The following is a 21640-nucleotide window of genomic DNA, read 5'->3' as shown; positions in this document are numbered from 1 at the left end:
GTGATTTCGGTCCTGATACTTTTAACCTAAGGTGGGAAAATTATTTTATTTTTAATTTTTTGGAAGTTCAGCATTAAACCTTTTAAATGAAATGAAATTGAACAAACAAACTAATAAATAAATAAGGTTAAATGTTTCTCAAGCAAATGTATTCATAATAATTGTTCTCAAAATAAGTGCATGTTTGTTTTGTAATCTGATTTAGTCCTTTCATTGCTGGAGTCCTGGAGTACAAACATTTTCCAGTGTACATTTCCACAAACCCAACAGGGATATTTTTAGTGAGAAAAACCATAATTATTTGAGTGGAAAAAGCTCCCCACCGTTTACTGCTAAAGGGGAACACATAAAGATTGTGTGGGTATAATGTGTACCGTTATTATTAGAAAGTATATAGGTCTACTGGGACATTACATAGAAAACAAGGAATTTGTGTGTCCAGAGCCAGACAATACAGCGGAGGTGTGACCATAAACCTGACCATGTGCACTAAACTGACCTCTGACCCCAGCAACAGCCAGTTAGAGCACAGAAACTCAACTATATACATATGCCTACAGACAGGAAGAAGGAAGGCCTTGAATGACAGTCAGGAGTGGATAAAATGAAGGTTACAGGAGATGGAAAGAGGCGGCAGAGGTTGAGATGAGGGAATGATGGGATACATCTGTCCTGGTTACATACCTCCTGTAGAGACAGCCAGACAGTCACAGTTCAGAAAATGAGGGCAAGGGTCAAAGGGCAGAGTGTGTAAGGAAAAAAAGGAATGCTCAACATCAATACATGAGAGACAAAGCACCACCACAACACAGAAATGACACAGATAATGTCAGGAGATGGGAGACGGGACATTAGAAAGACGCATTTGATGCTTGACAAACAAATAAAAGGCACATACATATGAAACACAGCAATTAAAAACTAGTCTCTGTATAGACATCCCTGCAGGGCTTAATTTGTGGATCCAGATCCGGCACTTCTGGAATTTTGCTCCCTTGCATAGCGAGACATTTGACTATAGGCATAAAGTCTGGTCCACATGGCAGCTTATTCAATAACTACACATTAGAAGACAGGAAGAAACCATCTGAATGAGAAGTCAAGTGACCTAGTTTTGTTTTTTCGTGCTATAGGTTTATCTGAAACAGATTAAACCACAGTGATAAAACGGTATGGAAAAAAAGTGTTTTAAAATAATGATGCAGCCATGTCTATAAATGTTTTTTAAGAAAAATTGCAGAATGTTTGTAGTCTTTCTGCTTGTTCAAAAGTATAGAAACAAAGCTAAACACAGTTCTGCTAGTTTGTGGTTGACTAATTGCGAAATAGCACTCAAACAAAAGCTCTAAACTCTTCTCAAATGTTTTAAAAATCAGTAACCTGGCAAAAATGGCAAAATACAGTAATTATTCTTGTGGTCACACTATAGATTAGGGTACTAGTCTCATTATTAACTAACTATTAACTACAACTTTTGCCTCAATAAACTCCTAATTAATAGTTAGTAATGTAGTTGTTAAGTTTAGGTATTAGGTGGGATTTCGGGATGTATAATATGGTCATGCGAAATAAGGTCAAGTGTTTTGAAATCAGCCATCACGGTATAAGTCATTATTTTGTTTTTTTGGTGCACCAAAAATATTCTCGTCGCTTTATAATATTAATATTGGACCACTGTACTCACATGAACTGATTTAAATATGTTTTTATTACATTAATGGATCTTGAGAGAGGAAATGTCATTGCTGGCTATGCAGGCCTCGCTGAGCCATCGGATTTCAACAAAAATATCTTAATTTGTGTTTTGAAGATTAACGAAGGTCTTACGGATGTGGAACGGCATGAGCAATAAATGACTGAACTAACCCTTTAATAGTGAGAATTGGACCCTAAACCAAAGTGTTAGCATTTTTCCTCTCAGAAACACTCATTGTACCACTTGTTGTATAAACACAACTCTGAACCCAGACGGACTGAAAAAAGCTTAATGTCATCCAATCAGATTAGCGCTCGCCAGATTCTTTTTACATCAGATTACCAAGTTAAATATCTTGTGAACAGTGTTTCAGTAGTTTACATGCTGCTTGCTTAAAATTACAACCGGCTGTAACACACTTTTAAAAAAAAAATAATAATAATAAAATAAAAATTATGAATCTAGTTGCTTACATATGAGATTGTTTGTTTCTGCATCTTCTTTGTCTGTGTTTTGAACCATTTCCCTCCAAACTGTCCAGATCCATCAGGAGCCTCACAATTTACAAATTGTATCACAACTGTTAAGCTATAACAACAAGAATTTTATAATATTTCCCCTTATATGAACTCTTTCCCCGCCATTGACAGAATTTTCCAGGTTTCAGTGTTTTCACTGTTATAAGGTAGGGGGCGCTATGGCACATCTTCCACTGAATCTCCTGAATCTCCAAAACACAGGCGAAGAAGGTGCAGAAACAAGCGATAGCATTTGTAAGCAGATGCACATGTAAAATAATGTGATCAACAAATATTAAACAGCAAAAAATAATAATCAAAACAGCAAAATAAATCAAAACTGCCTGAATTAAATATTGACCCATATGAGCAATAGGACTGTGAAGGGTTGGGGGTGTTGATCTATTCCATCTGTGTTTTGATCATCGTTCTGAATCCTGTCCAGATGTAGCCTTTGAGAAAAATACGATTTTCTCAGCTTTTTGCCCAAAATGTTCCTTTTCTTTAAAACTTATCCACAGTCAAGTGTTGATAAAAAAGGTGAAGCTAGAACAAAATGTTTTGTTTTGTTCTTTCTTTTGATGTATTGCATGTTCAGATGTTCATACAACAAAATATTCTGGGGGCCTTGAAATTTTGCAACACCCTTCTGGAAATTGTGAAGAACGGAAAATGGCTCAGATCACCATTACATCAACCCTGTCGGTGAGAGCTGACATAGTAACAGACTCATACTTCAATGTGTTTCCCTACTAAACTGCATGCTTTTCATTAGTGACTCTATATGCCAGGCGCTCTGTCCCTAAGAGACGACACACGTCTGCTGAAGGAATCCCTCGCAGTGCTGTGAAAAACCCATTAGGATGTTAATGAGTGTTCACAGCTTTCACTGACACCACCTACAGGCTCCAACAGACCGCGCTCGATCTCAACGCAGTGAACACACAGGACATATCAGAGCAAGAGTCTGGTTCTGACCTAACTTCAGTAGCCAGCCCTCTCTATCCGGGTTGAAGAACGTGTGTGTGAGGTCGTTGCCGTCATCCTCTGGGATTTTGAAGGGCTCGCTCTTGATGCTCTCATACAGGTTCTGCGGGATGAAGAGACATTAGTGCTGTTAATGTATGCAGATGAGTACATTTACATGCCTGCCTCTGTAAAATATTTAAAACGGACCTATAGCTGCTACTGCATTAATCATGATTGGCTCAGAGATTTAAAGTCAGTCATATGCAAAGTGAGACAGGAAGAGGAGAGCAAATAAAGTTCTTGCAGTCCTTGTTAAGGTTGTCTATAGAACCTTAGAGGGTTCTGTCAGGCGCTTCATACTGTATATAGAAGCTTTCCCATCATGTGATCATTTTATGGATTTAGTTTTAATTAATTACCCTGAGCAGCTCCTCTGGCAGGTCTCCTCCCTCATTAATGCCTCTGTTCATGGAGATGAAACGCTCTACGGCCGGTTTGTCCCTGACGTTGGGATTGTGAAGGCTGGTGTTCAGCATGATGATGGCGAAGGACAGGACATAACATGTGTCTGCAGAGACAAAAACAGACACATAATTCAATAGCCACACACACTGCATAAGCACATTTAAAAGCATTGTCTGGAATACCAAACAGTGACTGACAGATATAGCACTTTCAAGCTAAAATAACTGTTTTCTATCTTATATAAATATTAAAATGTAATTTATTCCTGTCATCAAAGCTGTATTTTCAGCATCATTACTCCAGTCTTCAGTCACATGACCCTTCAGAAATCATTCTAATATGATGATTTGCAGCTCAAGAAACATTTCTGATTATTATCAGTTTTTAACAGTTTATGCAGCTCAATATTTTTGTGGAAATTGTGATAAATATTATTTTTCAGGATTCTTTGATGAATAGAAAGTTCAAAAGAACAACATTTATTTGAAATAGACATATTTTGTAACATTATAAATATCACTTTTGATCATTTTAATGTATTATTACTGAATAGAAGTATTATTTTCTTATTTTTTCTCTCTGGTTCTTAGCGTGTATCAAACAGCCAAAGTCACGCCCTACAGTGGTGAACCAATGAAATTTCAAAACACTTATAATGTAACGAGGCCTTATTTAATGAAATCACGTGACTTTGGCACTCCGAATCACTGATTCGAAACAAAAGATTCGTAAAGCTTCGAAGCTTCATGAAGCAGTGTTTTGAAATCGGCCATCACTAGATATTGTTGAATAAAGTCGTTATTTTGTTTTTTTTGCCGCACAAAAAGTATTTTTATCACTTCATAACATTAAGGTTGAACCATTGTAGTCACATGAACTGTTTTAAATATGTCTTTAGTAGCTTTGTGGGCATCTGAAAGTGTTAATTAACTTGCTTTCAGAGCAGGCCTCACTGAGCCATCGGATTTTATCAAAAATATCTTAATTTGTGTTTTAAAGATGAACGAAGGTCTTACGGGTGTGGAACGACATGAGGGTGAGTAATTAATGATAGAATTTTCATTTTTGGGTGAACTAACCCTTTAAAGGCTCGTCACAGAAAAAAATTCCATAAACAAACCTTTAAATAGAGAAAAAGTCCATAAAAAAAAATTTGTCTCTATCTCCTTTCACCTTAATATTCTGAGTGTTTTTAAAGTCAGTCCAACAGAACAGTTAGCATTGCTTCAGAGCCGAAAGCCTGACATGAGCGTGGGTGAGAAACAGGAGGAAAAGTGTTTCACTACCAGACAGAGTTGTTTTCTTACGGCTTCACTACAGCAGTCACTGTTTACTTTCTAAACACATCATGACATGAGCTCTTAACTCCAACATGTGTCTGTTCAGATCCAGCATTAACCTCAGAAGACGGCAGAGCGTTTAACCCGTGAGCCCAGCGGGGAGCAATAATACCATTCATTTCATTACCATATACAATTATAGAAATGCTCTATTATTCTATCAGCTGTGATCAGATAGCATGTTTTTTCTACAGTCTTGACATTTATAGGATAAACACAGGGAAAACACAAAGAGTTTGTATTAAATAATGTGGCATCATGTACTGAAATGATGGTGCCATTAAACCAGATGTGTTATTATTCAATCAGGTAGCTAGTTAAGTTTAATTTAAGCAAGATTTTCTTGAACTAGGGCTGGAACTAACGATTATAGAAACAGTTAATCAAACAGATCTATTTAGGTACACATCATTTTAACAAAAAAATTATGCTTCTAATCATAGCTCATAAACTGTAGTTCCATCCACGTAAGTTTGCGACGCTGTTCGTGAATGTACGTTGCATCTATGGTTTCAGGAAACGCCAAAACGTTCAAATATGTTGGTGACAATGGAACTTGCGACCATAGTTGGCTAACAATGCTTTTGGGAAACCCCTGAAAGAGAAGACTTTATGCTAAATGCCTTGCAGCAATGCTGAGAATTATTTTGACCAACATCTCTATAAGAAGGGGCAGGACAGAAGCAAGGTTTGTATTAGTATGGACACTGGCCGTTTTGCACATGTCTGACCTGTAGACTGAAAGACTCCAGGGTTGCACTGGCAGTACCGGGACGCAAACGCCTCCATCATTCTGTCAATCTTCTGTGCCTCGCCGGGAAGCCTGAAACTCCAGAGAAACTGCCTGTGTGGAGACAGCAAATCCATCAGAAAATCAGTCATGTGTCAATCTCAACAAGTCCAGGTCAGAATTACCCAAAAGCAAAACAAATCTGAATTGTGGTACCATAAATAGACTACTAACATTATAATAGTTAGTAATAATAGTTTTGTCTTAAGAACGATATTATAATGATTGTTCCCCGTGTTCTCTTTCTGCTTCTTTTGTTCCCCATTTTCCCGCTTCTTTTCCGATTCCTAGGTTACTGATTATGCCCTTGTTTGTTGCCATGGTTACTGGTTGCTTTGTGCACCTGTTTCTTGTTCAGTTTATTTTCTCCTGTGTATTTAAGCCCTCAGTTTAGGGGACGTTTACACAAACACAGTTTTCAACTAAAAACACAAAACTTTTTATGCGTTTTAGCCGTTAATTTACACAACGGCATTCTGGGGGCCTGAAAACGTAAACTTTCAAAAGTTATTGTGTAAACTACAAAAACGTGAATTTGTGAAAACGGTGACATCATACATATTATGTGTTCAGTCTATAGATCGCAATCTACTGGCCTGGCATGAATAATACAGCGTTTTTAGTTGTTTTGCGAATCCATGTGAACGGGGATCATTTTGACAACATTGTCGTCTGTATGTATAAATATTTATATTCCGTACAATTGAATGAATTGTATTATATTACAGTAATAAGAATTTTGCCATTACATACGAGATTAATTTGTGAAATTATTTTCATGACAGTTACACACAATGCAAATATATATATATATATATATATATATATATATATATATATATATATATATATATACACACACAAGGTTGACAAGTTTAAAGTGATTCACCACCTTCTTAATATAAAGAGGGAATATTCATGCAAAACAGAAACCAGTTCATTCTTATATTTTTGGAATAACTCTAAACAGCTGTTTACACCAAGACCGATAACTATAAAGATTATTATATATTAGCATCCACACCAGTGTTTATGCCATCTTTAAATGCTTCAGCTCTTTAAAGTCTGGTGGATAGGCAGTCATTGTTTTTATCATTCATCAGATGGAACAAAATCATTCTGAAAGTGATCCCAATTATATTTTTCATCTGTGCCATTTTCATGATAGTTGTGGTGTGGACTCGGCTCTTTCCTTTACATTTAGAATGATTTTTAGGACCATATCTTTATGGTTATCTTTATAGTTATCGTTCTTGGTGTGAACGGACCTAAATCCAAAAATCTTCTGTATTCAACTGGTCCAAAAATGTGCCATTCCTGCAGTTCTTGGGGAAGAATGAGAAGCTTTTCCCACCTCAGAGCCTGAACGAGGTTGAGGTCAGCAAATTCATGGAGCTCTACAAAAGCCTGGAGCACTTTGATGTTGAATTCATCCCTACGAGAAAACAACCACCACACACAGAAGAAATGGTTAGTTTCTGCAAAGAAAGATCGATTGCTTGTCTTTAAAAAAGTAGATTTTTAAGATCTTTCATGGGCTGCGTTGACTGTTTGTATCCATAGCTATGCTTCATGAAATCCTGTTGTTTTGACAAGCCGCATCCCAAGAGGTGGTCCGTTTCCTTCGAGGCACACGTTGCGTTTCACTGCTGCTGTTTTGCTCACTAGACCCAGACAATCAATTTCCGGAGGATTTTTGTGATGAATCAGGCACAAATCTCACAGTGCGATGGACATTCACTGAATAAACCAGGGTAAAAAACTAAAGGAATGAAGCAAAGATTTACCGTTCCCCCAAGTAATCCCCAATGACAGTTTTGTTCAAGCCTTCTCCTTTATAGAGGAACTGAGCGATGTCTTCAGGCGTCTGCTGCAGGAGGTCGTTCTCCAGTAGAAACTGGATCCCCTGCAAAAAATTTGATTTTTAAAAAAAGCATTTTAGGATCGACCCTATGGGTGTCAGGAAAAGTATGTGAAAAATTTCACTATGTCAGTTAAAATGTCACAATGTTTATCGCTCAGTACAAATACTGTAAAGAAAAGGGTAAAGGCTTTAAAAGTATTAGTCTGTGAAGATTCTCAAGTATCTGTGTCATCATAGAAAAGACAAAATACACTTACTTTTTTGGGGTCCATGTTGAATTTCTTTCTTCCCATTGCAATTTGTTTGTTTCTCTGTGTTGTTTTGCTGCAAATGAAGTAAATAAGTCTTAACAAATATCCTTTAATAAGACTGAAGGCAGACAAAGAACCTCTTGTACAATGAGCCAAACAACACTTTCATAACTATCAAACAGTCCTGCTTACAGGCCCAAGTTCTGCTGATTTAAGAGTCTTATCAAAGTCATTTCACTGACAACAACTGTCCCATAAATATTCTTTTTTATGCTCAAATAGCGTTAAAAATGTTTATTTTTCTGGCTTGACCTTTCTATAGCAACTGGAGCTTCTAACGACAGCTGCAGTGACGCGATGACTTTACAGTCAAGGTCATGGCTCTTTTATTTAGAAGGCGGGACTTATTCCACCATACTTCACGTTGCACTTTCTCCCATTCATAGTAATATGTTTAAAATGTTCTTAAGTTTTGTCTTAAGAATGATATTGAAATGATAATGTTCTATTCTATGGACTTTTAGTTTGTATTTCATTGTTCCCTGTGTTCTCTTTATGCTTCCTTTGTCCCGCTGCTTTTCCATTTCTATGTTACTGATTATGCCTTTGTTTGTTGCCATGGTTACTGGCTGCTTTGTGCAACGGTTTCTTGTTCAGTTCGTTTTCTCCTGTGTATTTAAGCCCTCAGTTTAGGGGCCATTTTCAACTAAAAACAAAAAACTTTGTATGCGTTTTGGCCATTCATTGACACAACAGCTGCGTTGTGGGGGCCTGATGTTTTTGAAAACAATACCGTTACAATGTAAACTACAAAAAAGTGAATTTGTGAAAGCGGTGATGTTATGCGAATGTGTATTATGTGTTCAGTCTATAGGCGCGTAGTGTTTCTTTACAAAGTGACATCGCCATCTACTGGCCTGGCATGAATAATACAGCGTTTTTAGTCACAGCAGATCCATGTGAATGGGGATCGTTTTGACAACATTGTCGTATGTACATGAAAAATGCAAAGAAAAAACACTTTAATTTTTAGTACATCGCTGTCTTGTAAACATACCCTTAGTTCTTTTCACTGTTTGGTATTTTCTTTGCTTTAGAGAAGCTGTTATGTTGATTCCTGTCTTCTGGTTTGCTTTCCTAGCATTAGTTTTTGTAAATAAACTGAAACTGCAGTAATTGAGATCTTCTACTCCTCTTCCCTTGCCTGCCTCATAACAGATCTTTAGAAGAAAGATAAGAACGCCCTTAAGAAGTATTTCTGGGAATACAAAATATTCTTAATTAAAAAAAGAAAAAAAAAAGAAAAGAAGGAAATTGTAGTTAAGAAGAAATTTATTTTTATTTTGTTATTTTTTAAATCCATCCCCTGGTGAATATACACCTTCCTAATAGTATCTAAGTTTCTGAACACCCAATAAGCCCCAGTGACATAAATATGGATGTGTGTTGACATGTATTCATCTGCCTAAAAAGTAACTGCAGCTCATTCTCAATAAAATTTTGTCTCAAAGTCTTTTTGAACTGGGAAGGAAGTTTTGAGTTCTGTTACATTATGTTTTCATCACTTTTATCTCAGAAAATCGAGAAAAAAACTCTAAACACTTATTGAATGTTAGATATTCAACATGCATTTCCTCACACTGAGTCAATCTATATTCCTGTAAACACAATAAAAGACATAAGCGTGCACAGCACACCTCTCCTCTCCTCCTCTCAGGTGTGTGACCTGTCAATCAGACAACACAGTCTGAATAGAGTGCTTAATGAATGTTTAGAAGAGGACAGATCAGTGAGGACACTCGGACAAAAGAGAGACAGGTGCAAATCTGCATGAGCTTCAGTTGAGCTGTAATGAAAAGGAAACATTTACCATCTCTCATAACTCACCTCTCGCCCACACACGTGAGCTGCTCGATTTCTGTCATCACTTCTGCGATCTCAAACTTCAAGCGCTGTAAAACAGAGGCTCACATCAAACAGAAGACTCTACATGATATCAAATACTAGAGCCCAAGGTCATGGCATTGATTCTTTGGAAATGCAAAACGTATACCTTGAATTTAATGTTACGATGAAAGTGTCTGCCAAATGCCTATTACAATGATTAAAAGCTTTTTAACCAACAGAGAAACAAGGTACTCATTCAATGAAGAAAAATAGGTTACATTCTGAATGCAATACCAGCATGTTATAGAGTAATTATGTGAAGCAATAAATACTACTTTTTCTTTAATAATTATTTTATGTGATACCTAACAACCTCAACTACATTCTACTTTCTACAAGGTTTTATATTGGCATCAAATGTTTAATTAATGGAAACTTTCCATTCCAGAAAAGGCTCTTTATAGGGGAAAAATGGTTCTTTGGAATTTTTAAATCTGTTCTTTTAAGAACTGATCACTCAAAAGTTTCTTTAGAGAATCAATAATTTTTGGAACCTTTGGAACTTTTTTTTTCTATCACATCCTTACCTCAATATCATCAAGCAGTTCTTTTTTCCTGCGCCGTATGTTGGACAGCTCGTCTCGCTCCTCTAAGGACAGGTCTTCAGGTACTGTAACCAAACACACACAAGGGTAGGACACCTTTAAGCATGTTTATATAAACACTGGTCATCTTAACATTGAAGAGCAGAAGAGCATAGCAAGACATATTCAATCAGCAATAATGTGGGTCAGACATTTCCCTCGGCTTTAAAACTCCACTCATGCTGTCTCTAGACTCTGTGTGGATTACTGAGAAGTTGGTTGTTCTATTTTCTTTCTTTTTTTTCATCACACAATGACAATGCGTGACAAAACGTGAACGACAAATTTAGTTCTCTCTGAGTGTTTGGCATGGTAATGGGTATGACAATGTTGTATGTTTGGTCTTGGCGAAATAGATCTGCTATGCTGCTGCTGCTTTTATTGTCACGCTGCTGTGAGCAAGTAAGACATGCTGCTGCTGTACAATATAGCATACATGAATTACCCGTAGCAGATCTATACAGGTGGAGCTGGGGAAGGTGGAGGGTTTCTGAAGCGCGCTGCACTGCTAAGGCAATGCTACCAAAGTATTTTGAAGGTTGAGCACGCAAGCTCATTGGGTAGTGATACAGCAGGAACCAATCCGCTGTTCCCTATAGATAACAATGTGATTACGAGCAGGTTCAGTTAAAGGCAGGAACACACCAAGCCGACGCCGACGAACAAGTGGCAACAAAAGCAGACTGCCTGGTTGGCTCACGTCGGCAGCATCTGGGTCCAAAGTTGCCCTGAAACACCAAACCGATGCTCAACAGCCGACGACCAAGTAGCACGTCTGTGGTGCCTGCGTAAGATGAAATGCCTTTCCGAACCAGCAGGTGGCAGTAGCTGAACAGCCAATCAGAATGATCCAATGGTCTGACAGACCGACGCCGATTCAACTTGAAAAAAAAAGCCGACGAGGACCAACTTCAGCCGAAGGTGTGGAACACACTGAGAAAACTTAGTCGTCCGACGAACAAAAACTGCCCGACGGCCAACCGTCTGCATGGTATGTTCCTGCCTTAAATGACCTATTAGCCTGTGCTATCTAGAGTTTCATGACTGAACTTTATAGTTGGACAAACTATTGTATAACTGAAATTATAATGGTGCCAAGAACCTCCACAGTAGCTGTTTCTATCCAGTTGCAAAATTAACTTATGCACAAAAATTAGATATCGCATAAAACAATAAAGCAGCGTTTCCATCCAGTGTGTTCAAGAGAACAAAACCGTCACTTCCTGGGAAATTGGCACAAGATATCAGTAATAAAAATGAAAGTTCCTGCAATCAGGGAAGAAACTGGCTGTTTTTCCTCCATCATATATGACTTGCGTCTCAGATATTATCTAGTGTTTGGATGCTGGTGTTGGGGAACGCAATCATGTGAAACGCTTCTGGAGGGAATTAAACCAAATCATTCTGACAATAGACTTTGACTTTGGTGTTTCAGAACCACCAAACCAACATTTGAAATGCTGTGATGTAATTGGTCCACTGGTTAGTCCAGTTATCCAATCACAGCCTCTGTTGTGGCAAAGTCACATGAGTTTTTTTATAAACATCAAAGGATTTTCCATCATAATTTATGTGTCTTTTTATCAGATAAACATTATATTTGTTCAATCGTTAAAAAAAAATATGTTCTATATACTACGTGCATGCATGTAGTATGAACGCAATCCAGATGGATTACATGCGTCATGTTGGCATTGTCATGTCACTAAAACATCAGTTGCCTCAATTCCCTGCTTCCCACATGGCCTCATGGGATAGAAAGAGTCCATTGGATGCGTACCTCAGAATCTCAGCATAAGTAGCAGATCACCTGAGTACTTCTCGCCTACTGTTTTATGAAACTATGAATTCAGACCTACTAATTATTTCACATACTGATTTTCACCTTCTATACAGAAGAAGGCATATGTGGAAGTGGGTTTGTTTCCAAACGGACTGATAAAGATGTGCACCCAGACTCCAGGAAATTGTACAGCACTAGCCAATCAGATTAGAGCTTTCTATTTTAGCAACACCTTGCCATTCAAGTGTTCAAAATACATCAGCTGGTACATGAACAGTCTGTGTTGTGCAAATGCGCATCTGGTTAAATGAACATCATGTTTTCGTAGTCTCTAATGACTTCTGTATTTTTCTGTAATTAGCAGTAGACCGACCGTGTTTCCCTTTTAAATGCTTTCACGGGGAATTGGATACTATAAATGAACCACAACAAACAACTAAACACGTCTTTCATATGAAGTCATTGTTAATCTCGTCAACAAAATTACTGTTGAATACAGTATGTTGAAAAAAGGCTTTTTTGTCATTGATAATGAAGACAAGATGAAATGTAAATCATCTGATGATTTTAATTGAACATACTGTGGATGAACATACTGTTTTCTGCATTGTTAATATTTTAATTAACAATGCAGAAAACAAATGTAGAAAGAATTTATTCAAATAATCAAGAAGCAAGAACGAAACCGCTTTATTTAGCAGGTAAAGTAGCTCACTCAAAAACAAAACTTGTACTGAACTGAGCTGAATGACGACTCTATTGTCTTCTGTAGAGCTGCTTTATAGCTGAATCGAATTTGTTTCATAATTGACGAATTTTGCTAAATCGACACTGTTGTTGAACTGAATTGAATCAACACTGAACTGACTCAAGCTGAATAACGACACTACTGTAATTAATTTGAAGTAAGTTACATGACAGTCAATGTTGTGTAATACTGCATTACGTAGTAAAGCACTACATGTGTAACACAGGTTATTTCAGAAAGACGAAAGTGTAGGATCCAGTTGCAACAAAAAGACGTTTATTAACAAAAATAACAAAAGTAAATCCAGGCACAGGGAGACGTATAGGCAAAAAAAGAGTAAATCCAAGCAGCGAGCAAAACAGAAGTGAAAACACCTTATGCACAACATCCACTAAAGACAAGGGAAACACTGGGGTATAAATACACAGGATACTAACAAGGAACAGGTGTGGGTAATGAATTGCTATGGAAACTAACATGGGTAACTACGGAAACTAAGTAAACACTGGGAACAACAGGAATAGAAAATACACTTCAAGATAAGAGTCCTTAAAGACAAAATAGGGGAAACGAGACTCGAATTGTAACAACATGTAATGTAATATCTTGTACAGTCTCTGAAACACTGACAATTAATAACCGAATCCACGAAGGATTCACAACAGAGTAATAAAAAGCAGCTTTTGCACACTCATTACAAGATACTATTTCAGGATCTCAGGTTTTCAGTGTTTACGTCCTTATATTGATCTTTCATATATTATATTTATTTTTTAATAAATGTGGATGCATTTTTTAAATCTTCTGGTTAAACTTTGATCTATTACAGTTGGACACATTTTTTATTTTGTACATTATCGTCAACTAAAATATTAATTTTGTCTGCCAAAAATGTGTGGCCTTTCCAATCCATGTTCAACAAGAAGAGGAGCTTGCACACTTAAAGTCCCCTTGTAGCCAATAATTTTATCCCTTAAAACTCAACTTTGATCACCAAAATGACAAATGTAAATATTTTCACTGTGAAAAAAAATGTATTCATGCCTTAAAATAGCTTGAATGTAACTTATATGAATGTTTGAATATACAAATTAGCCCCGTCTCCACTCAATCGCACGAGCTCAGAGATCCGCTCGGTCAACTTACTGAGGTAAACCAAAGTCCCTTTCTATATCTATAGTCTTAGTCTATAGTCTTCTATATCTATAGTGGGTAAACACTGCACAATGGCAAGTGGAAACTGGTTTAATTCAGCCATATATGTTTGAACCAGAAACTAATTCAGAAGAAGAAGAAAAGTGAATTATACAGGCTCGTCTACAAGTCGATGTAACAGAATGGTAATGTGTTTTACGTATCACTCTCTACAACATTGTAGGACACATAACGGTAATTAATATGATTAGCCTTTTGCTTGACTATGTTGTCAAACACCTGATACCGGGCTAACCTGGTTTCTTGAGACTCCCCTGCTTCAGATCGGTCATAGTTAATGATATGCTAAAGCCCGCCGGCACATTGACATGATTGGTTACAAGGTAGTTTGTGATGTCACAAACACCAGTGATTTCAAACCAAGTTTTTGAAACTGTCTTTAGATCACTGCAGTTTTAAGGAGAAAACACTCAGCATTGATGTTGACTGATGAATTTGCACATGGTTTGTCTTAAAACATATTAAAAAACCAGATAGACATATAAACAACATTAAAAACTAGTTTTTCACCACAGGGAGAATTTAGTAGTAGAAGATTTCTTACAAAAAATACTTTTTTCAGAGGTCACATGCAAAGACATTCACATCGATTCACATCATCATCAGTTTCGTAATGTTTACATTCCAATCCATGTAAAATTAACTAAAATGAATTAATATGACAACATAGTCTCAGCTAAATTGAAAGGATGTAATTTCATCAAAAATTGTGTGAAAGGCTCCTCAGGTTGTGCGTGAAGATGGCTAAGATCGAATCAGCAGCCAGAGGAAGTAGGTCACTCCTGTATTTCTGCTGGAGCAGATTGTAGCTCTCCTCCGCTCTTTCTGCCAGCTTCCTGGATCCATTGCTTGGGAAGAGAAATCCCATCTGCATCATTCCACTAAGCTGCTTTGAATTTCATCTCCCATTTTCACTTCATACTCTGTTGTCAATTGCTAAAACCCTTTATAGGCCAAAAAAAAAAAAAAAAAATACTGAGCATTATTTCCTAATGCTTTCTGATGGCCTGGGACGTCTATAAAGGGGCGACTGTGTACTTGAAACAAGGGTTCAAGGCAACAATGAATGTTTTCCATAAAGACAAAAATGATGACACTAACCACGTCCTGGCTGCACACAATGGTTTCTGGGTTCTTTTTGACACAGAGCATAAAGCGGCATTTATCGAGCGATCCCCCACAGGCAAACCTACGTCTACAGCACAGAAATCCTGCATCATCTGAGAGGATTCCCATGGAGGAATAAAAGAGGCAAATGTCTTGGATTGTTGAGCTATTGGGCTCAGTGACAAACCCACACTGTGTGTTAGTGAGTGCATACACAGGAAGCACATGGTCATTTGATATCACTGCGGCTCTAATGCATTAAACATGACCTATAACCTAACAAGGGGAGGGGAAAAGGAAACGTGCTTTTTTCATTGTGACTTTGGCGTGTGAAGCATGTGAGTTCAATCATATATGTCAGTTCAACCAGACAGAGAATCACTGAAACCTGCACTTTTTAGTGGGGCTTTACTAAGGCCAGCTTCGCTGTAACCATTGCTTATGTTTAGAAGTAGTGATTTAAACTAATTCCTAACCCTAAGTATTAAATGAAACTTGACCCACACTGTTTGTGCTACAGAATAACAATGTTTTGCCTGGTAGACACCCTAACAACCACCTAGCAACTTTAGAGTGCAACAGCTAGGATCCAGAAGTAAAAAACTCCATTCATTTTCTCCATAGGGAAATTGATTTTTAACGATAACTTATAAACCTTTAAAGACAGCTTTACTGTAAGCTACTAGGTTGTTAATCCATGGTATTTGCTTCTGTTGAAGCCATTAGCCCACATTATTTCAGCTTATTTTTAAAATAATCATGTTTGACAGTGGAATTCCTAGTGAAAAACTACATTAGCCAGAAAATTACACCAATCAGAGAGTTGAAAATGGCAACACATGCCAAAGTAATATGTAATGTATAAACTATAAAATATGTATAAACTTTATACATATAATCAACATTTGTAAATGAGTAGTTTTATATTCCTCCACTGTTTTAATTTTTTTATGCTGTACGCAGTGCTTCATGGGATTGTAGTTCTTTCTCTCACTAAAGCTGTTGAGTACACTATCTTTTACCTTTGTATTTTTGTCTTATTTTCAAAAATGTTTTTGCTTCAAATCAAAGTTTGTAATGATATGATTCACCTCGTAGCTGTCTTGGTTCATGTCAACACTTTAACAAAGACTATTTCAAAATCCTTATGGGAAAAATGAATTTAAAAAACAACACTGCTGAAAAAGGGGAAGTGTTTCACTCTATAGCTGAAAGAGTAATCGGAATTAATTGTAATTTTCCAGTACAGCTTAGTGCGATTGTCAAATTGTAAATGTTGTGATTTAATTAAATAAATTAACTAATTAAATAATATAGTTGCTGCATGTTTTAGAGTAAAGCTGTTGTAATATAAATTACATAAAGACATAGTGTTACTATAAGGCATGAAGTTATTATAAACATTAACATAATGAATTTCTGTAAAGCTGCTTTGAAACAATGTGCACTGTGAAAAGTGCTATACAAATAAATTTGACTTTAATTGAGTATTGTGATTTTAGTTTCACTGTAAAATACAATTTTTACTATATTGTTTTTATTAAATATGTGAGCTGGTCTCTACAAACAGCACAGCAACTGCAGTGGATTCAAGACTCAAGACTCAAGATTCAATTTCCACATACATACAAGCCTCATTCCCATCCTCCATTTAATTCCCTGTGTCTCTTGAACAGCACCACTAACAAGGGATCAAAAGGTGAAACAATTCAGCAGCCCACAGATTAATCTACACCTCGCTCAAGAATTCCCATCACTCAGTCTTGTGACTGCTAAGGCTGCTTAAAGCCTGAAATCCAAGTACAAAAACATGTTCTACAGTGTGTCCTTGATGCATTAGCCAATTACATGCAAAATTCACATCACAGTGTTTACAATTTTTAGGGGAATCGACCTACAAATGGGTTACTTACAGTTGTTTCTAATTGGATAAGAAAAAGAATTTTACCATCTAACAAAAGCCTTAAAAGAGAAATGCTGAGATCAGAGGCTCTATGGGCCTTTGTGGAGACTGGGATTTAATAAAGAAAAGTCTTGGAAAGACATCCTGATATTGTCCAGGACTGCCTCGGGACAATGGAGAGGATGTCTCTGCCCATCTGCCGTGCCGATTAGAAAACTTGCGGCACGTAACAACAGCAACCACACAAACACAGAGCTGCCTTATCATGGTGTAACCCACTTACACTACACATTTCCACACTGTGGCCCCACTTACAAACAAAAGAGTCATGTGTCCATGAGTCACGAGTCCAATATCACTGTAACTACATAGCACAACGCTTTCACAGTATATGCAGTACGTACCATCACTCTCGTCCCATATCTGCTGTTCTTTATGTGGCATGGTAGACGTTCCACAAAGCGAACCACATTGAAGAATGATTTCCCCAAGGAAACTGATGTCAGTTTCAACAGGTCAGATAGACTGTGTTTATTCCACAAGCGCTGCTCTCAGTGGACACATAGTTTGCATACTTACACCAACCAACTGTTCAGGTAAAACCAGTTTGACCACCTCTGCTGTGAAATGACATCAGCCTGAATTCTGTTATCATGAGTGTTCAGTCCTGTGTTTGGTTTGATGGTAAAACTCACCATATATTCAGCGGGTTCAAGTTTCATTGTGAAGTGTGGAGTTGAGTTTGTGTAAAAAGAGACAGTACAGGCTTACACCATGTCCTAAACAGACGCTATGCGATAAGACTCCAGCGACGAGAAATTTGTCTGTCCACAGCAGTCGCGACACGACTACGAGATGAGACCAAATCAATCAAAGATCACAGCCAATCAGAAGAGATTGTGGGCGGAGTCTCTCTGCAAGCGCACTGCACTTGCAACCAAATTAATCACAAATCACAGCCAATCAGAAGAGATTGTGGGCGGAGTCTCTCTGCAAGCGCACTGCACTTGCAACCAAATTAATCACAAATCACAGCCAATCAGAATAGATTGTGGGTGGAGTCTCTCTGCAAGCACACTGCAAACACAACCAAATCAATCAAAAATAACAACCAATCAGAAGAGTGTGTGGGCGGAGTCTTTCTGCAAGCGCACTGCACTTGCAACCAAATTAATCAAAAATCACAACCAATCAGAAGAGCGTGTGGGCAGAGTCTTTCTGCAAACGCACTGCACACGCAACCAAATCAATCAAAAATCACAGCCAATCAGAAGAGCGTGTGGGCAGAGTCTTTCTGCAAGCACACTGCAAACACAACCAAATCAATAAAAAATAACAACCAATCAGAAGAGTGTGTGGGCGGAGTCTTTCTGCAAGCGCACTGCACTTGCAACCAAATTAATCAAAAATTACAGCCAATCAGAAGGGTGTGTGGGCGGAGTCTCTCTGCAAGCGCACTGCACTTGCAACCAAATTAATCACAAATCACAGCCAATCAGAAGAGCATGTGGACGGAGTCTTTCTGCAAGCACACTGCACACAGAACCAAATCAATCAAAAATCACAGCCAATCAGAAGGGTGTGTGGGCGGAGTCTCTCTGCAAGCGCACTGCAAACACAACCAAATCAATCAAAAATAACAACCAATCAGAAGAGTGTGTGGGCGGAGTCTTTCTGCAAGCGCACTGCACTTGCAACCAAATTAATCAAAAATCACAGCCAATCAGAAGAGTGTGTGGGCGGAGTCTTTCTGCAAGCGCACTGCACTTGCAACCAAATTAATCAAAAATCACAGCCAATCAGAAGGGTGTGTGGGCGGAGTCTTTTTGCAAGCGCACTGCACTTGCAACCAAATTAATCAAAAATCACAGCCAATCAGAAGGGTGTGTGGGCGGAGTCTCTCTGCAAGCGCACTGCACTTGCAACCAAATTAATCAAAAATCACAGCCAATCAGAAGGGTGTGTGGGCGGAGTCTTTTTGCAAGCGCACTGCACTTGCAACCAAATTAATCACAAATCACAACCAATCAGAAGAGCATGTGGACGGAGTCTTTCTGCAAACGCAAGCAAATCAATCAAAAATAACAGCCAATCAGAAGAGTGTGTGGGCGGAGTCTCTCTGGAAGCGCACTGTACTCGCAACAAAATCAATCAAAAATCACAGCCAATCAGAAGAGTGTGTGGGCGGAGTCTCTCTGCAAACGCAATGCACACGCAACCAAATCAATCAAAAATCACAGCCAATCAGAAGAGCGTGTGGGCGGAGTCTCTCTGCAAACATACTGCACTCGGGAAGGACCTGGCTGCAGCCTGCCGAACGGGCCAGGGCTACACGTCGCTCTGCCCCATACTCACACTGATTGGCTCAGTTGTCTTTCATAGACATACATGATTGGAAATATGTTTGGAGTTGTCTTCACTATAATGCACAGACAACACAGCATTAGCCTACATCACCGCAATGGCAAGAGAAACTAATTATGAAATGTTTATTCGTGGTGGACGGTGTACTCAAACCGTGTCCTGTACCTATTACACTCGTAAAATATTACTCCAGTAAAAGAGAAGTTTCTAATGTGACACAAATAAGATGGTTTAGAAGTCAGATCGACAATATTATGAATTATTAGGAGCACACTTGATTTGAGAAGATCATATTACTCCCGGATCTTGGCATTTGAACAGGACAAGACCAAATGAAGTGTTTATTGTTCACCTGACTTTTAATTGATCAGTCAAACGCACAAATGAACCATTCAATGTTATTTGCGAACCGGTTGATCAAAGTTGAGTAAAATTGGATATACATAGAGTAGTTGTAGGTTGGCCTGGCATGAGGTTATGTGGTTAAATTGAGGATTATGAAACCTGTAAGGTTTTGTTCAATTTGTAACCATTTTGACGTACAGAGGCAAGCTTAATTACTATTTGGTTACGTGTATCACAGAACACTACATACAGCAAAACCATCTTATCAAACACCTTAGCAACTGTAAAGCAACACACTCTAGCAATTATCCACAACATTGTTTCAATGACTACATACTATGTCTGTGTTAATTGTGATAATATGACCTCATTGTCTTATTTACTCATAGTGACACAGCTGTTTGCTATGGATATCATTCATATAACTTGGCATGATAAGATTGTTTACACTCAGCTGGGAGTGGCAGCAGAGTCTGTTTAGGTGATGTTTCAATGATGACTCACAATCTTTATTTATGGCCACACATGTAGGACAAGTTGAGTTTGTTTCCAAATCTGTACCACAAACTTACCAGACTTGGGTTATGTTAACATGACAACAAGTACTAAAAACTGAATGTTTTTCTTTTGTGTTTTTGGTGTATAGATGTCAAAACGATCCCCATTTACACGGATCCACAAAATGAGCTGTATTATTCATGCCAGGCCAGTAGTTAGCCATGTCATTTTGTAAAGAAAAACTATGCGATTATAGACTGAACATGTAATATTCTTGTGCATGACATCACTGTTTTCACAAATTCATGTTTTTGTAGTTTCCATGGAGATGATTAAGTTATCATTTTTAAAAACTTTCAAAATGCCGTTGACTAAAAATGCTGTATTATTCATGCCAGGCCAGTAGTTGGCGATGTCAATTTGTAAAGAAACACTACACGCCTAAACTGAGACTGAAAAAACCTGAACTCGTAATATGCATGTGCATGACGTACACGGTACATTACACAGAGACGATAATGGTATAATTTTCAAAAACTTGCACTTTGAAACCTGTTTTCAAAAGTTTGCATTTCAGGCAACCAAAATGCCGTTGTCGTGTAAATAAACGGCCAAACCACATAAAAAGTTTTCTATTTTTAGTTGAAAATGGTATTGTTTAAACAATCCCTCAGTCTCCATTACTAGGCTCAGTCTCTCTGAGGTTAGTGGCTTAATCAAAAAGATAATGTTTCTTGCTCAAGGGCCATTCCCTTCTTGGGATCAAACCAGGAACCAACGGTTTACAAGCCCAAAAGCCTTATCCACTAAATCTGCAACATCTGATGAAAAGATCTGGAGTGTTGTTCATTCTGCTGATGATACTCAAGCCTCTGTTATTGCCATATGTGAGTCTGCACAGATCATTAGTCTGGGAAAGTCATCTGACACAAAGAAAACAAGTTATTGTGTTTCGTTGTTGTTCCAAAGGAAACATTTCAGATATATCATAAGACAGAAGATATAGATATGTGATTCATATTATGACAGCTGCATAAAAATATACAAATTACTTTGATATGTTAACATACCTGCAAGTATCATTCTAACTAAATCTAAAATGTTTTCGGTAACACTTTATTTTAGGCTCTTTTAACTAGGTTTAACTAGAAGTTTTAACTAGTTATGAATATTACTAGAATATTGGCTATTTATTAGTACTTATTAAGCACATATAAATGCCTTATTCTGCATGATCATATTCTACATTCATC

The 21640-nt window shown here is 37.7% G+C and overlaps 1 protein-coding gene across 2 annotated transcripts in view; it reads right to left on the bottom strand.

The window, feature by feature from the left end:
- cyth3b (cytohesin 3b) overlaps nt 1–21640 on the bottom strand; it is a 48888-nt gene that overhangs the window by 8262 nt on the left and 18986 nt on the right. Inside the window, exons 1-9 of one of the 2 annotated variants that reach the window (XM_067382823.1) lie at nt 17585–18034; nt 10368–10450; nt 9781–9845; nt 7900–7966; nt 7566–7684; nt 7133–7213; nt 5720–5832; nt 3603–3751; nt 3193–3304 (exon numbers count right to left, since the gene is read on the bottom strand). In XM_067382823.1, the coding sequence (XP_067238924.1) occupies nt 3193–3304; nt 3603–3751; nt 5720–5832; nt 7133–7213; nt 7566–7684; nt 7900–7966; nt 9781–9845; nt 10368–10450; nt 17585–17624 (829 nt within the window). In that variant the 5' untranslated portion in view covers nt 17625–18034. Of the gene's footprint in view, nt 1–3192; nt 3305–3602; nt 3752–5719; nt 5833–7132; nt 7214–7565; nt 7685–7899; nt 7967–9780; nt 9846–10367; nt 10451–17584; nt 18035–21640 lie in introns of those variants that run through there. The other variant, XM_067382824.1, reaches the window with a different exon arrangement.

The sequence above is a fragment of the Chanodichthys erythropterus genome, chromosome 3 (assembly GCF_024489055.1).
Source record: "Chanodichthys erythropterus isolate Z2021 chromosome 3, ASM2448905v1, whole genome shotgun sequence".
NCBI classification, from domain to species: Eukaryota; Metazoa; Chordata; class Actinopteri; order Cypriniformes; family Xenocyprididae; genus Chanodichthys; species Chanodichthys erythropterus.
The sequence above is the reverse complement of the archived record's forward strand: the minus strand, read 5'-3'. Positions and strand labels throughout refer to the sequence as shown.